The 13,802-nt window shown below is 46.1% G+C and overlaps 1 protein-coding gene across 9 annotated transcripts in view; it reads right to left on the reverse strand.

The window, feature by feature from the left end:
• The window catches only part of arhgap44a (Rho GTPase activating protein 44a), a 30,130-nt gene extending 16,978 nt beyond the window's left edge, over positions 1-13,152 (reverse strand). For all 9 annotated transcript variants that reach the window (XR_009784986.1, XM_061750566.1, XM_061750565.1 and 6 more), the window contains exons 1-9: positions 12,840-13,152; positions 3,872-3,911; positions 3,671-3,790; positions 3,385-3,461; positions 1,410-1,521; positions 1,246-1,322; positions 735-849; positions 581-649; positions 356-437 (exon numbers count right to left, since the gene is read on the reverse strand). Coding sequence is in view for 8 of the 9 variants with exons in the window: in XM_061750566.1 (XP_061606550.1) it covers positions 356-437; positions 581-649; positions 735-849; positions 1,246-1,322; positions 1,410-1,521; positions 3,385-3,461; positions 3,671-3,790; positions 3,872-3,911; positions 12,840-12,892 (745 nt within the window). In the remaining variant the exon portion in view is untranslated. The remainder of the gene's footprint in view (positions 1-355; positions 438-580; positions 650-734; positions 850-1,245; positions 1,323-1,409; positions 1,522-3,384; positions 3,462-3,670; positions 3,791-3,871; positions 3,912-12,839) is intronic.
• Positions 13,153-13,802: the final 650 nt, after the last annotated feature.

Below are 13,802 nucleotides of genomic sequence, written 5' to 3' on the forward strand. Positions count from 1 at the left end.
CCGCAGTCACGTTATTCACAAAAAATGCGTGTTAGTGGAACTTTCCAAGCGCACGGGAAATCATGATTTGATCCCTAAAGCACAGTTCTTCAGTTCACATCGAAAAACAATTAATTAATCAAAGCTTAATCTTGTGTGTGGTATTAATTGTGTGTGTGTGTGTGTGTGGGCGGGGGTGCTTCAACTGCGGGTGGCAAATTTCATCTTAATGAGACAGTTGTTTGGCAAATCCGGGCTTCTAATTCTATTAGTCGTCGTGGAGATGTTGCTTCTGGTGCAGAATGAGCGTAAATATTGACACGCACAAACACACACACGCACACGCACGCACACACACACACAGTGCAATGCTGACCTTGGTGCGCTTTAATTTGGGGCAGGATGCTGTTCAGAATCTCCAATGACTTCCTGTGATATTCCGCCTGTGTCTCTATGAGCTGTGGTTGCATTAAAACAACAACAACAACAACAACAACAACACGAATACAAATGTTATTGTACACGCTGCGAGAACACATGGAAAGAATGCCAAATATTTGCCGGCGGGAGCGCAGCTGCGAACATACAATGATGCACTTACTGTCTGGAAGTAATTTGCATAGTCTATTTCTTTGGCCACAAAACTGTACATATCTGCAGACAGCTGATCCTGAAACAAAAACAAAAGCCCCCCAAAAAGCGTGTCTAGATTATTTCAACAAATGCGACAAATGTCGAGGCCCGATGAGTCTGACCCTGCAGATCTCCATCCGAGTGGCCGCCTCCTCCATTTCCTCTCGGAGCGACTCGGACTTGGTGCCAGGCTGAAGGGCGCTCGGGTGGCTGGCCGACTTGGACGACTGCTGGTATCTGCAGGAGTTTTGTAGGGTTTGACACATGACGACGCAAATTATACATGTTGGCAATGTAGTGTCAGTCTAGAACGGGAGAATTTCTCAATTTTGTAGCAATCGGACAGAATCGCTCGGAGAAGGACGTCTTTGAAGGTCCGCCGGAATGACCAAAATGAACACCAAGTTGGCTCCCTTTGCGTGTCTTTTCCGACATGTTTACTTGCATTTTTTTTTTGTGGGTCTGCTCATGATGCATGTGCACCAAATCTCATGTCCCTATGTGAAACTGGCTTCAGGGGCTGAATCCCCCCCCCCCCCCCAAAATCCATGGTGGCATACAATTAGAATCCAAATACAAAAATCCAAGTCCAATATCCTACACAATTCTCATCCAGTTGTGAATGTGCTTCACCTTGCCCGTGATGAGTCCATGTCCAAGACCAGTTTTGCTAAGTGCTTTCTTTGTTTCTGGATATTGGGGATGTCCACCTAAACACGAGGAAATGGAGGTGATCAGAATTGAGTACAATGGAGTCACATGAGTCTAATCGGCGCATTAGGCAGCGTGCGCGCTACCTCGGCGAGCACGTAGAGCGGCTCGACCACGTCTCGCTCGATCTGGAACTCGAAGTCGATGAGCTCCTGGGCCAACTTCTCCTCCGTCTCCCCGCACATGTTCAGCATCTTCCTGTTTGGACAAATCCAGTACAAGTAACGCGTGAACTGGGGACCGGAGGATAAAGAAGATATATTTTAAAGGGGACATACAGGTATTATGGAAAACTGACGTTTTAATATCTTGTATACAAATAGTTGGGTGATTTGGCAGCTTCGCTGGGTGAAGATCCGCTACCTTCAAGTGACAGCCAGACTACAGTTTTCCCACGCATATTTGCGATTCACTACTCGCAAATTCACCTATTTGTGGATTTATTTTTTTTTTTGAACGCATCCTCCATTATTCGCTATTTCCTGTTTTTGTGCTCAGGCTGTCTAATATAAAAGTAGTACTTTGGCACCATCTTGTGACATCTTGGTGATAAGGAACTATGTTGAAGTGAGGGGAGGAGCTTCTATTAGCACAAAGCCCTAACTCAGGGGTGTCAAAGTCAAATTCACGGTGGGCCAAAATGACAAATTGGACAACGTGGCGGGCCAAACGCAATATTTAATAAAAGATCACTGCGATGTGCATGCTTCCTTTCTCTCCAGAAATGTAGCGTTAAAGTATATCATATGACAACAACCACACAAACTTTAATATTATAAACACGATCAATCTAATTTGCGATAGTAGACATCAGTGCTATTTGTTTGTTGTTTTGTATTTAAATAGAATAAAATGGAATTCTTCTGTCTCTCCATCTTCGATTTATTTATCTCCAACTACCTTTCTTTTTGATGTAAATCTTTTTTCAAAGGCCAACAACAAAACAACCCAAAAAAATAAGAATGTCCTTCAATAAAAATCCAAACTTCAAACTATTAACAGTCCCTGTTACCGTTTTCCAGCTTTCGTTTGGCCATTTTTGGGAAGGGGAAGTGTAAATTTGCTCGAGGAGACCGGTAGCATAGTTGCTAACGACTGCAACAGAAAGGGAAGGGGCACTCGCCGGTCGAGAGTGATGGGCCGACACACTAGCAAAGCATTCTGGGATTTGTAATATTAGTGGCGCATGTGCTATATACTGGCGGGCCAGCTCTAATACACATTTGATACGGTCTTGCGGACCAAATATAATTAGATCGTGGGCCAAAGTATGACATATATGCGGCCTACCTGGTAGAAAAGTAGCACTCCGCTGCCATCTTGTGGCAAACATAGGCAATTACAGTGGTACTTACGAGCTGAATTCATGTAGTTCCTATCGCCCACTAATTGAGGGGGAACACTGAACATGGAAGCACTATCATGTCAAAGTCAAAAGGTAAGCAGAGCTGCAGTGTCAGCACAGGTTAGCATTAGCTAACAATTAGAAGCGGGACACACTCGAATATTTGGCTAGATTGTCGATGCGCGGGTAGGGAGTATTTGTGCTTGCCGATGTGGCTGCTGCGCACATTAATTGAAAAAGTGTTATTCGGCAGCTTCGTGAGGAAGTGCTGCCTCCGCAAGTGAAAATACAATCAACTCTTTACGGGCTCGCCACAAAATGTTGCTCCAATTGTTTACTTGTTGCTTCTCAAGAAAAAAAAGCCGGAAAAGACGCGACATAGAGCGACAAATTTGGCAACATTGAGTAGCCCTCGCTTTGTCGCAATACCGTCATGCAGCCCCCCGTTGTCATGGCAACAAAAGCTGTACTCAGCCATCGCTTGAGACAAAACCATCCCCCTAAACGGAGTGATTTCGAGTATGGTCAGGCTCTTTAGTCTTTATGTATTTTGATTTAAGAATGCCAGAGAGCTTTTTATCAAAACACCTGGGCACGGTCAAATAAGATTGCACCCTACCAATTCTGCCTAGTAACAAGCAAAAAAAAATAAAAAATAAAAATGTCATCCGAACAAATCTGGTTTGTGGAAAGTGAGGAAACGTCGATCGGCGTACCCCAAGAGGGAGTCGTCTCCCAACACGGCCGCTCCCTCCACCATGCATTGTGCCAGGATGGCCAGGGGCAGCTTTTTCTGCCCGGAGACACACAAACATCGGCATCAGTTTGCAAGCGCGTTCATCAGCAGACAAGCAGACGGACGTACGGGGGCCGGCAGGGACGAAATTCATAATCACGTCTCACACACGACTGAAACGCTCTCACGAGTACACAACTGAAACACTCTCACACGCACTACTGAAAGGTCCCCGCCGGCCTCTCGTACGAATGCGCGCTCCTCACAGAAGGCGACTTGACGGATTTCTTCTCCACGTCGGCCCCCTGCTGACCCTGCAGGCAGGCCGTCAGCTTCTTGTGAGTGCTGTGCGTCACTTGCTTGACCAGGTCCAGACGCTTCTCCACCTGCGACACGCACGCACGTACTTTTAAAGGCGAACACGCACAAACATGCACGTTAGCATGCACGCACGTTGCGCTCCTCACCTGCAGGAGGTCTTCGCTTAACACCTCAGTTTTTTCTGCCCTAAAGACATAAAAGTGAGAAATTAAACCCTGTGGAAATGACGATGTAAAACGCAGGGATAGGAAAAGTCTACACACCCCTGTTCAAATGCCAGGATTTTGTGATTAAAAAAACAAAAACAAAAAAAACATAAAACCAAGAGAAATCATCTGCCTCGGATTAATCCCTAAGAAAGTTCAGATGTTCTCGTAGCCTTTTCCTTTTTTAATTATAATGTTCTTTTTTTTTTTTAGCCAGCATCCCCCGGGCTTTTCAGTTGGCACCAAAGCAACAACAAATGACATTTTAGTGTTTTTTTTATTATTATTATTATTATTCACACTGTTCAAACTGTTGCTGCTGCACTTATCTGTATCTGTATCTGACTTTGGGAACGTAACCTACGTGGCGTCAACCACGAAACCGTCCGTGACTTAAGCGCGATTTGTGATGTGAACTAAAGAGGTTGAGCGGGGAGTGTTTCCTCTGCAACGTAACATTTTACACCTTAGAAAATAGCAATACCCAAAATGCATTTCTTCTTCTGTGATGTCAAATCAACATGATGAAACGCGTGAATAATAATCAAAATGTGTCTATAAACAGGCCTATGTTTCACTTTTTCTTCAACTTCGATTGTGCAGGCGTACCTAATGGTTTGACCAGTCAGTCCTTCGAGGTAATACATTCATACCCGTTTCATCGTGAGCATCAAATTGCATTTGAACATCCTTAAATGGCACAGTGACCCAAATGAGGTGGACATAATGACTAATGCACATTACTAGGATAAGATAACGTGACCTCTTAAAAGGAGTCAGAACCCCCGCAGCAAGGAAGCAAAAACCGACGCTGTGCTGTACTTTCCTTTCTTGTGTGTGCAGCCACTTCCTGCAATTGTGGCTGGACCACCGCGCCAATACGCCTTTGTCAATGGCAGCCTTATTGCATAAGTCATTCAAAAGGCAGACAATGGAATGCTTCTGGTCTTTGTTGCCCATCAGAAATAATACATATCTTGAGCAATTCATTAGAAAGGTTCCTTGCAATAAATCCATGGAAACCAGACTCTTAGAATGCATTTGAACACCTTAACATGAACGCGTTTGACTTTGTAAAGTTTGAATAACCAGATTATTGGAAGACGTTCTCCAGGCTCCGTACTTGAATTAAAAAAAAAAAAAGAAGAACAGAAATAATATGTCTGTATGTAACACAGGGAAGAAAAAAAAAAAGTGAAATGGTTTTCAGCTGTATCAAGCAGTTCAGAATTGTCTGGACGTATATGATCAAACTGTACCCATCCATCCTTTTTTTCTACAGTGATTATCCTCATTGGGTCCAACTACAAAATCTGTGGCGACTGCGGGAAATGTGTGAAAAATACGATTACCGATTGCTGTGGAAAAAAAGGAAGGGGGGACCAAAATAAACCAGAGAAATTTGGCACACTGCTTTGGGGGAATTGTTCCAGCAGCCAATAAAAAAATCCTTGTGAGATTTCATTTCCATTATTTTCTACATTCGATTAAGAGTTGCGGCCCTGCACATCATCGGGGATACTATAAATTTAATACAATTTCATTGTCAAAAAAATGATTCGAATTTAGGTTTTAAATGTAGGTCGGTGTTTGTGATCGTATCGTATAGGCCAGCAGAGACTTGGGGGTTTCCTCACCACTCGTAGGGAGGACGGCCACATTGCGAACAATACTTCAAGCCAAGCAGAGCGCCTTGAACGCTAATAAAACAATCGCAGCTACAGGATGCGTTTGCCTCCATCACGAAGGTGAGGCGCGGCAGCCGCGTGTGCGCTCGTTATTAACGCCGACCATCCACCACTGAGCTGCCAATCCTCTAACGAGGCTGCTGATCTTCACGCAAAGTTGCAAGCGCACGATTGTCCAAAACGTCTCGACGCATGAAGACTTGGGTGCTAGCCAAACCCCCTTAGTGAATCATTAATTGATTACATTTGTCTGCATTAGTGTATTAAAATAATTGCATGGAGCAGCTCGAACGGCGGATCAATGGCGCGACAAGCAAATTAGTCGGGATAATATTTACATCCGGAGCTCGAGCTGGCCTCCACCGGCTGCCATATTTTGATAAGAAGCGGCAGTCTCACTAAAGCGACACGCCGCAAGTCCATCCGTTTTCTCCAGCGCTTCACCTCATCAGGGTCACTGCAGGGCGGGAACAGCTGCAAATGGTCGTCGGCCCATCGCAGGAAAGCCAGAGCTGAGATTCAAACCCGGAACCTCAGAATTGTGAGGCAGACACGCTAACCGCTCGAGCGACACATTCCAAGTCGCTGGACGTGAACTTCAAGGGAAAATCTGAACAGCGTTCAGCAACACGTGTTGTGTAAGGAATCCCCCTCTATAAATGACCGTCGGTCAGCTGCCCGCTCAGCGCCCGCGGCAGCGCTGCTCACACTTGACCAGAGCGCACCGAATAAGCCGCGTCCCAATGTGTGTAAAACAACGGCGCTTTTAACGCGTGACCGCGCTATAGCCGAAAGGCGGGACGAGAACGCGGGATGTCTCGGAAGCGCTTCTGAATTCGTCCGCATTTTAACGCCACCATTGTCGCATTCCTTCCATTCCTCAGTCATATTTCTGCGCCCACAGGTGGCCAAGGAAGTAGCACAATGTCCACAATGTAAATTAAAGCAAAAATGTGGCAAAAAACGGGATTCTTTATACTTCATTTAATGATGTCGCTATTGTATGTTTTTATAAGGTACAATATTTTAGAGTGCTATTTTCTCATTCGAAAAATCTTTTTGTTGTTGCTTTTGTGTTGCTACAACAAGTTTGCTCTGACCAACCAATCAGAGGACGGAAAAATGCTGAAGTCCGTCGAGGGCCAGCACTCCGGCCCTGTGAGGACCAGTTTGAAATCTGATTGGTTGAAGAAACGGCCCCATGCTAATCTAGCTGAAGTTACACAGGCCAGCACCTCTGCTTCTGAAGACTCTTGGAAGATTAGATTGACATGGCAACACATAGAGGGGGAAATCTGATTGGACGAAAAAAAGAAAATCTAACATCCGCATGTCCTGGAAGTAGTTTAGCCAAGGGAAATGCTAGGAAATGAGAAGAATAGACTTTTAGGAATAAATTTATACAATTTGATGGAACAAATTTAGGCCAGCAGAGAAGACCTTGCTGAGGCCCGACACCCCCCCCCCCCCCCCAACATGGGTCCTACGCTGCAAGGGGAGGAGGGCAGTGGAGCAGAATGATGGCCCCGGGCCTCAGCAGGGTTGCGCACGGCCCGGGGCGCCGGCTGGCATGAGATGCCGAGCCAGCCGCGCACGCACCAAAAAAAAACCCAAAAATGCACAAGCCCAGAAATGCCGCTTGGACGTCTCGCTTGGCTCCCGAGACGAGAGAGGGGCTACGCGGCCACGAAAACAGGAAAAGCCACTTTACTGTATTTGTCCAGCGAAAGTAGGTCACAGTTCTCTGCGGGGATAATTGCGCTCTCGAGATTCCGGCGCGAGATGGTGGCAGCAAACTCGACTCACTTCACAATAAGCAGCGGCAGTTTGACACTGAGTGAACATTTGGATTTTTTGGGGGGAAGAGCCTTCAAGCTGTTTATTAGCACTTGGATCATCAAACTAAGATAATGGCAACCACAAAAGTTTGCCTTAGTAATCTCCGCTAGCTTAATGTTAAAGCACAATGCAAAACGCCACAAACGGGCTAACAAATAGCACTGATTGTCGCGGTGTCATAACCCTCTCAGCAATGGATGTTTGAACACAAACGGTAAACCAACACATGTAGATTGACACCACAGCAATACTCATGCGCATGTATTCTTTCTCCTCTGCAAAAAAACAACCGATGTTTCTTTTAGCGGAGCTTACCGAGGCAGTTGTGATACTTCTCAATTGAAAGATAATATAAAGAAATAACTAGCTTCATAAAGTGTAGCAACTGTACGTTGGGACAAATAGAGTCACAACAATAGCGCTGGTGTTGTACGTGTAGTGTAATAAAATGGTCCAAATTTGATTGGGTCCACTTTCAATATCACAACTTGCAATTCACGTCCTTTATTATTTTTCAGAATTCAAATGAACGAAAATGCCATGACTCCATTTCACTCCCCCCGACCCCCCAAAAAATAAAGTTTTTCCTCAGAAAAATACTAAACTATATTATACTCTATAAAAACATACAGCAATGTTATGATGAAATAGAATGTAAAGAATCAAACTGTTTTTGCCACATTTTTTTGCTTCAACTCAATGGACATCGTGGTGCTCCTTGTGGTGCCACCTGGGGGCTTTCTAACACAAATGAAGAAGAGTTTCAAATAGTCCCAGTCCCCGGCTTTAAAAATGTGCCGAGACAAAATCAAAGCTCCAACGAGAGGCTGCGATGGCGGCGCCATCTGTCCTGTTATGTGGCGTGCCATGCTGTTCCTCTCACGTTGCCTCTTTTCCAGTTGAAAGTGGTCGTGGTGCTCTTTAAGAGATTCGCAAGCTCGGAAAAGCGTCAAACGTGACCGACGTCCCGTCGTCTGTCCTTTGATGCCCCCCCCCCCCCTCCCCAAACAATGAGTCTTTATGCTAATGCAGCATTCTGACATGCTGTCTCTGTGAGGCACTAATGGCATTACGGAACAGTTACGGGGGTGCAACTACACGAACCGGCAGCGGCGTCGCCTTTGCTACCTCAGCAAAGGCGAGCTCCGCTCACGTTAGCTGTCGGCTCCCATATGCTCCTTGACAGTGTGACACACTTGCATAGCCAGGCCAGGACAGTTTACATAACAGCATATTGTGCATGCTATTCAAATAGCCCAGGGTGCACACATGGTCTGGAAGCACAAAAGCAAAAGGAGACCATCGCTTGGAAAAGTCCGCCTTTGGTCCCAAAGTGATTCCTTTGCTATCTATGCCAGCGGCATATAGTGACAATTATATATTTTGATTGGATTATTTTCTAAAAAGTGCCTTGCCTCAATCAATGTTGAAAACGGATCTATTTCCCTCATCAGCGTGTGAAAGCGCACACAGCAGTATCCCGCCTTCGCTGGGCTCTCTCCAAGACCTTAACAGTTTCGCGTTTACCCCGAATGTCCCACGCGCTATTTTTGAACACCTGCATGTATTCCAACCATCGCGAGCTACTTTAACGCCGCAGCTAGCCGGCAAATGGCTGCCATTTTCTAACCCGACTGCATTGTTGAGTGGCGAGCTGAAGCCTAATCCTAAAGGCGAGAGGAGGAGGAGGACAAAGAAAGAAAGAAAGAAAGAACGGAAGAAAGAAAGAAAAAAAGCTATTTCCGCACACGGGAGGCTGTGGGGGAGCATCACACAGGTGAGTGCACCGTGTGTGTGTGTGCGTGGTTGAGGTGGGGGTCGCAGACAAATTACTGACGGACGGCCTTTGTGAGTGCAAGGGCGGGGAGGGAAAAAAACAACAACAATGTGTTAAAATGCACTTTTGGTAAGAAGAGAATATAATTGTGCAGTATCACATGAGAGCTAAATAGGGCGGCGAGTCGGGCCTGGAGAATTGGGTCCCGTTAAATGGTGTCATCGCTCGGGCTTGGCTTGCAAGCAGAGCAAAAATAACTCTCGGTGCATTTTCGAGACAGCGTGACCGGACACGACGGTCGGCGCACCTGCGCGAGCCCGGACTGGTCGCTGCTCGGTCACAAGACCGACACGAGCCAGTTAAGACAACCGCGTTAGCGTTAGCAGCAAATTAACAACAACTCACTAAAAAGTAACTTGCATTCTAATCGCATGGGATCGAGCAATGCAAACTCAAACTAGCAGACATTCCAACAGCTTCTTCCCTCTTGCCATGAACTTCTTAAACAGTTAACTTACAATTCCACTGTAACATGCTGCCAATTTTGTCTTGAGATTGTGGTAACGTCTCTGTCGGGCCAATTATCCTTTATTCGCGCACTTACTCTAGTAGCCTCGCCACGCAGCATTATTTGCATATCTGTGGCAGATCAATACTGGCCACTCGTGTGCTTGAGAAGTATCTGCACCATTTGCACAATTGACACTGTGCCAGATTATCGCACTGCTAGTCACTTTCAGTCAGTGACTCTCCGTACTTTGTTTTTATGTCTTAAAAGTATTTTCTGTCAAATGGCTGTCTGTTGTCGTCCTAGAGCGACTCCAACTACCGGAGACAAATTCCTTGTGTGTTTTTGACATACTTGGCAAATAAAGAGGATTCTGATTATTTGTTTATAACGCCAACAAAAATCTTGAACAAGCGGGCATATACTGCTAATAGGCATTTTTGGGCTTGGTTCCCTCCCCAAAAAATTGAAAAAGGGAAAAAAATAAAATAAAATTATAAAAATGTGAAAACATTGGGGGAATTGTTTTAAATATGAGTTCACTGCTTTAAAAAGTGTTTGGTGGGGTAAAAACTCTCAAATGTTTTAATTATATGGTCTCTCTTTATAGCGATTTTTTTATCGCGTGAGGGTCAGGAAGGTACACGAGGGCTTCACCGTAAGTATGGACAGCGTTTGAAAATGACAACGGTGTTCGGTAAAAGTTCAAGTAGCGAAAAGGAAGACTGCAACGAGGCAGAAGTCGGCCATGTTTGCTCGCTGGCTGTCTCTCCCGCTGCGCCCTCTCACGCGTCTCATCTCCTTTCCGCTGCGATGCCCGCACGCAGCCGCGGCTCCTCTGGCGTCCGGCGTTGCCGCACGGAGGCCATTGGTCAAGTGTGCGATCACATGACGCGGATGTCACCCCGGGCGTCGGGTAGCCGCGGAGATGCTGACACAGCGCACCTGATGCCCCCCGACGCACACACTAAAGGACCTTCAAAATGACTGATTCACCAGTCCATGCCAAAGAGAAATACGCCGGCGTACTCATTCCATTTAGAAACACTTAAACACACATATGTCTCTTTAAGCGCGCTCATTATACATGGCGGAACGGGCTCGTTTAGCGAGCGCGACCAGAGGTCACGCCTCTACCAATATGGCCGAGGTGGAGGAACGTTAAAAGCAATTTACTTTACTTCTCCATTGATGGCTGGCAGTGAACGCAACTCACTTTACAATAAGCAGCGCTTTGGAAAATAGTGAACAAAAGCCCCCGCGATAAAAAAAATAAAATAAATAAAAATAAACCAAATAACCAACTTCCTGCGTGGGTCCTCGAGACCTTTTCTGCATCCGGTCATATTGGACATGTTCACCCGATTTCGTGCGGATCAGCGAGACCGGGGTCACGGAGTTCACAACAATGCAGGGGTGCTACTAATTGGGTTTTGTTGGGGTTATGTTCAGAACACCCCCAAAAAAAATTATTAAAAAAAAAAAAAAATCATATATACCTTACAAAAACTGCGCAGTTTTCTGGCATGTCGAGAAATCCAAAAAGGCACTTCATTCATCAATCGAATAATAAAAATATATTACTTATTAAAAATATATTAATTAATACTTAATATTACCCGGGAATAGTCTTAATATGTGTAATATAATACCATGAGTTTTAATGTCATTTTTTTCAGGAAAAAACCCCCCAAAAAAAACATTTCAGAGTGCAACGCTGTCTATTATTTTTAGATTAAAGACATAACACAGTGGAAGCTTGCCAAGCCAACAACAAACTAACGCAGCCCATCATAATCGTTCGTCTCCAAGGCAACTAACTTTTTCTCGGCGGTTATGTTCCTCAAGCTGTACAAAAATGGAGCAATTACGCTGCCGTGATGCCCTCGCATGTGGTCAAGGAGAGCCGACTCCTCCCGATGTCACACACTCGGCCCCGCCTCTCAAAGGCACACATCCAACACACGAATCCCACAGCAAGTACAACAATGACACTTTATAAAACCAGTTTATTCTTTACATTTGTAGGCTTTCTTCTGTTTTTCTACAATAAGTGAGCTATTATTTTTCTGTATGTTTTTTTTTTTTTTTTTTTGGGGGGGGGGGGGGGGGGGGGGGCAGCCGCAACAGATTGACGCCATTCAAAACGAACATGACGCACGCATTCTTGGGGTGCACACCTCCGACCCGGACCCGCCCTGTCTTCCTCACCGGCTTGCCCACTCACACACACACACACACACACACACACACACACAGACACACACACATGTCAGCATCCCACCAACACACACTCGCCCTCTTATGCATGAGTCACTGTAAAGAAAAAAAAAGAAATAAAATAAAATAAGGGAGCGACAAGTAAAGCAGCCAAGTCACTGAGCCACACCACCTGGTATGAAAGGGGGTCTAACGCAGGGGTACATGGGGAGCGGGGGGGGGGGGGGGGGGCGGCGGGGGATCTAATCATGGTGGTCCTCAAAGGGCAAGACTTTAAAAAAAAAAAATGGTTACATTATTAGTCTTGATTTGTTTTTGGAGCACACGTCAAAGGTGGCATCTTGTTGACGCAGGGAACGCGACCTTCAGGAATCCTGACATCCCACGCATGCCCGGTGGTCGTGGGGGCGTGGGGCGAGTGGTGGGTGGTGGGTGGGGGTGATTCCCCTCCAAACAGCTGACTGCGTAATGAAAACATTGCGCCATCCTCTTAATGCATCACCTATAAAACGCGCGTCCAATCGACACTCACAAGTGGGCATTCTGCGGCGCGTTTTGCAGATTGGATGACTTTTCGTGGGCTGCAGGCTGCGTGAGGAAGGGGGGGGGGCGGGGGGCAACAACCCCCCACGCTGCCGATGCGGTAACACGTTCCAGTGGAGCTCACGCACGCTCATAAAACCTTATTGCATTTAAACAGCCAATCGTATTAATTATAAGTGCATGATTAAATGGGAAATTAGCAGCGAAATGGGACCGGGGGGGTGGTGGGGGGGTGGGGGGGTTGTGGGGGTTGGTGGGGGGGGGGGGGGGGGGGGGGGCGTGTGGCTGCAGAATGGCGCACATGAGCCGCGCACGCCCCTGCGCGCTTCTTACCTTCCCACCGTTTGGTTGGCGAGCTGCCTCATGCGATTGAACTGCTTCTTCATCTTGAATTGTGCCACGATCAACGCCCACCGGCAGTCCGCATCGCTGCACGCCGGGACCGAGCTGGAAAATAATAGCCGCAGACACGCTCAACGTTCGGCATCACGTCATTTCCCGTCCTCGTCGCCCCGTGCGCCCACAGCCCGAACGCGCGCTCGCTCCGCGGTTACATGATCCCCAAAAGCGCCCGCCGCGGCCGTGCGCCGGTCTCGCACGCTGCTGCCTGCCCTCAAAGCTGCTCGACGCCGCCGCTCAGAAGGAGAAAGCACGCCGCAATGCATTGTAGGAAATGTAGTCTTTGCCGCACAGGAGGTGGGGGGGCGCTGCGGGACCAACTTCTGGGGCCTGCACTGAAAATAAGAATAAAATGTGTATAACATTGTACTTTATGAAAACATACAGTAATATCGTAATGAAATAGAATGAAACCATTTTTGGGCTTCAATTCAATGGCCGTTGTGCCGCTGCTTCGCCACCAGGGGGCAGTAAAATACAGCCGTACAAACATACAATTGCTCAGTTAACCGCGGTAATGTTTGTGGAAAGAATAGAAGCCGTGCAAAACGGGCAAAATTGTATATCCCAGTAACAATGCATGTCCTCATATGATATTGTTGCTACAATTGCAAGAAATTAATAGCAATTTTCTGTGATCTTTTTCTCCATGTACTTATAAAATACATATTTTATATGGACCATACAATTAAATAAATGAAACATTAATAAAATCCAAATTTCCAGTGGCCAAATAAATGCACTAGATGCGAGCATTGTTATTATCTGTCGATTTGTGCTGCTCCACTATTTGTGTTCATGTAGAGGTTTGTTAAAGCGTAACACAATTTATATTCCCAATTCCCAATTTGAATGAGTGCAAATGTCAAAATCTGTTCCAGACCTCCCAAAAACATC

The sequence above is a fragment of the Phyllopteryx taeniolatus genome, chromosome 16, assembly GCF_024500385.1.
Source record: "Phyllopteryx taeniolatus isolate TA_2022b chromosome 16, UOR_Ptae_1.2, whole genome shotgun sequence".
NCBI lineage: Eukaryota > Metazoa > Chordata > Actinopteri > Syngnathiformes > Syngnathidae > Phyllopteryx > Phyllopteryx taeniolatus.